Raw genomic sequence first — 1,973 nt, 5'->3', positions numbered from 1 at the left:
AGTCAGCCGCATCCAGTGGATGGCGGCCCAAGCGGCCCTGCAGAGGCTAGGGGGGTGTCCCCGGGGGAAGAATGAGTTCTTTGATTTCGAAAGACGTTGAAAGGACCCTTTATTCTAACTGAGTTTTGGCTTAATGTTTCCGGATACGAACCAACCTTTGCTGTAAGGCACATAATCTGACTAGGGTTAATCCCGGTTGACCCGCGGAGGTCATTACACCATGCAGAGCCTCAGGGTACTACTCGGCGGCAGGGGCCCCCCAGGAGTTCAACACTGCAAAGCTGAGGTTTCTTTATCCGTTAGTTGTGGCTTGCAGTTACTAATGTAGTTGCTAATGTAGTTTTTAATGTATTTGTCAAATGGATTTATGGCCTAGGGTTTAGGGTTTAGGGTGTAGGTTTCCTTCTTCTCGCTGCTGAGGGGGAACGACCCGCGTCGAGACAGCAGCAGAAACACAAATGCAGAGAGTAGCCTCTCTCGCTCTCACCAGAAGAATACTGATGCAATTGCAACTGCTTCAGAAAGAGGAATCCCAGGGGCAGCAGTAATCCTAGCAGCGGCAGCAGCATGCGCAGCAGCAACAGCATCGACTGGTGCCAGTAGCAACAGCAGCAAGGGCCGCCGCAGCGTCATCATGCTTCTGCATCCGCAGAGCAGCAGCTGCAGTAGAGGAGACGAAACTGCCGCTGCAGCCGCCTCTGCTGCTGCTGCTGCTGCTGCTGCCGCCGCTGACCCCCCTTCACAGCCGGGAGGCTTCCTGCCCCGGGTTGCTGTTGCAGCAACAGCTGGAGACCAGTGGCTTCTGCTTGAGAGCAGCAGCAGCAACAGCAGCGGCAGCAGCAGTGAGGACGACTGCAGCAGCATAGACAGTGATGGCGTCGTAGTAGCGAGAAACAGGAGCAACAGGAGCAGCAGCAACACCATACTTAACGCATTCCGGCCCACGCACACCTATAGATGGAGGCGCATCAGCCTCTCCCCAGCAGCAGAAGCAGCAGATAAACAAGGAGAAAGTGACCCTTCAGCAGCAGCAGAAGCTGCTGCAGCTGCAGCTGCAACAGCAGCAGTGCCAGCCGAAACAGCAGCAACAGGAACAGCAGGAGCAGCAGAAGCAACGGGAGTAGCAGCAGCAGCAGCAGATGAAGCTGTAGCCCGTCTTGCTGCCTCTGTCAGGAACAATCCATCTGTGTTGCTGCAGCGTGAATGCTTCGGCGATTACTTGCTGCTGCTGCAGCAGCAGCAACAGCAATGGCTGCAACGAATCTGCACCTGCTGCCACGGTGGCAGAGAACCGCAGCTGCACAAACTCCTGCTGCTGCTGCGGAATGCCTTTGCCTTCACTTTCTTGAGGGAAGCAGCAGCAGCAACAGCAGCAGCAGCGGCGACAGGGACAGCAGCAGCAACAGCAGCAACAGAAGCAACAGCAGCAGCGACAGAACCAGCAACAGCAACAACAGCATTCACCGCCCCAGGTGCTGAACCATCAGATACAGAGAAGGAAGCAGCAGCAGCAGCGGCTGCTGCTGCTGCTGCTGCTGCTTCTAATGGTCAGGCCCCTCCTCACGGATTTCTTATAGAATGCGGGCCAGGCAAGCCGAGGAGTCTGCTGCTGCTGCTGCTACTGTTGTTGCTGCTAGTGCTGCTGCCGCGAGTGATGCTGCTGCAGTTGCTGTTGCTTGCGCTGTTACTGCTGCCCCTGCGGAAGTTGCAGCTACCACTACCGCTGATGCGGTTTCTTCTTTGCTGCTTCTGGTGCTGCTGTTGCTGCTGCTGCTGCTCCTGTGTGTGCTGTTGTTGTCTCGCCTGGTCTGATTGCTGCAGGAGAAGAAGCTCAAACCTCCCTTAGGGTTTAGGGTTTAGGGTTTAGGGTTTAGGGTTTGCGGTTCAGGTCAAGGCGCTCGGCACTTCTGCCGCGCTGTGGCCTCCCACGCGCCTTGGCTGCCTCGCACAACCACCTCAGCAGCAGCAGCAGC

At 56.5% G+C, this 1,973-nt stretch overlaps 1 protein-coding gene across 1 annotated transcript; it reads left to right on the top strand.

The window, feature by feature from the left end:
• Positions 1 to 220: 220 nt before the first annotated feature.
• EMH_0093450 (uncharacterized protein) lies at positions 221 to 1,812 on the top strand (the record flags this gene model as incomplete). The annotated part of the gene is made up of 3 exons (XM_038023117.1): positions 221 to 235; positions 398 to 1,547; positions 1,667 to 1,812. The coding sequence occupies 3 exons, from the start codon at positions 221 to 223 to the stop codon at positions 1,810 to 1,812; spliced, it is 1,311 nt and encodes a 436-aa protein (XP_037878971.1).
• Positions 1,813 to 1,973: the final 161 nt, after the last annotated feature.

The sequence above is a fragment of the Eimeria mitis genome, genomic scaffold, assembly GCF_000499745.2.
Source record: "Eimeria mitis Houghton genomic scaffold, Emh_scaff8001, whole genome shotgun sequence".
NCBI classification, from domain to species: domain Eukaryota; phylum Apicomplexa; class Conoidasida; order Eucoccidiorida; family Eimeriidae; genus Eimeria; species Eimeria mitis.
This window is presented reverse-complemented; position numbering and strand designations above follow the sequence as displayed.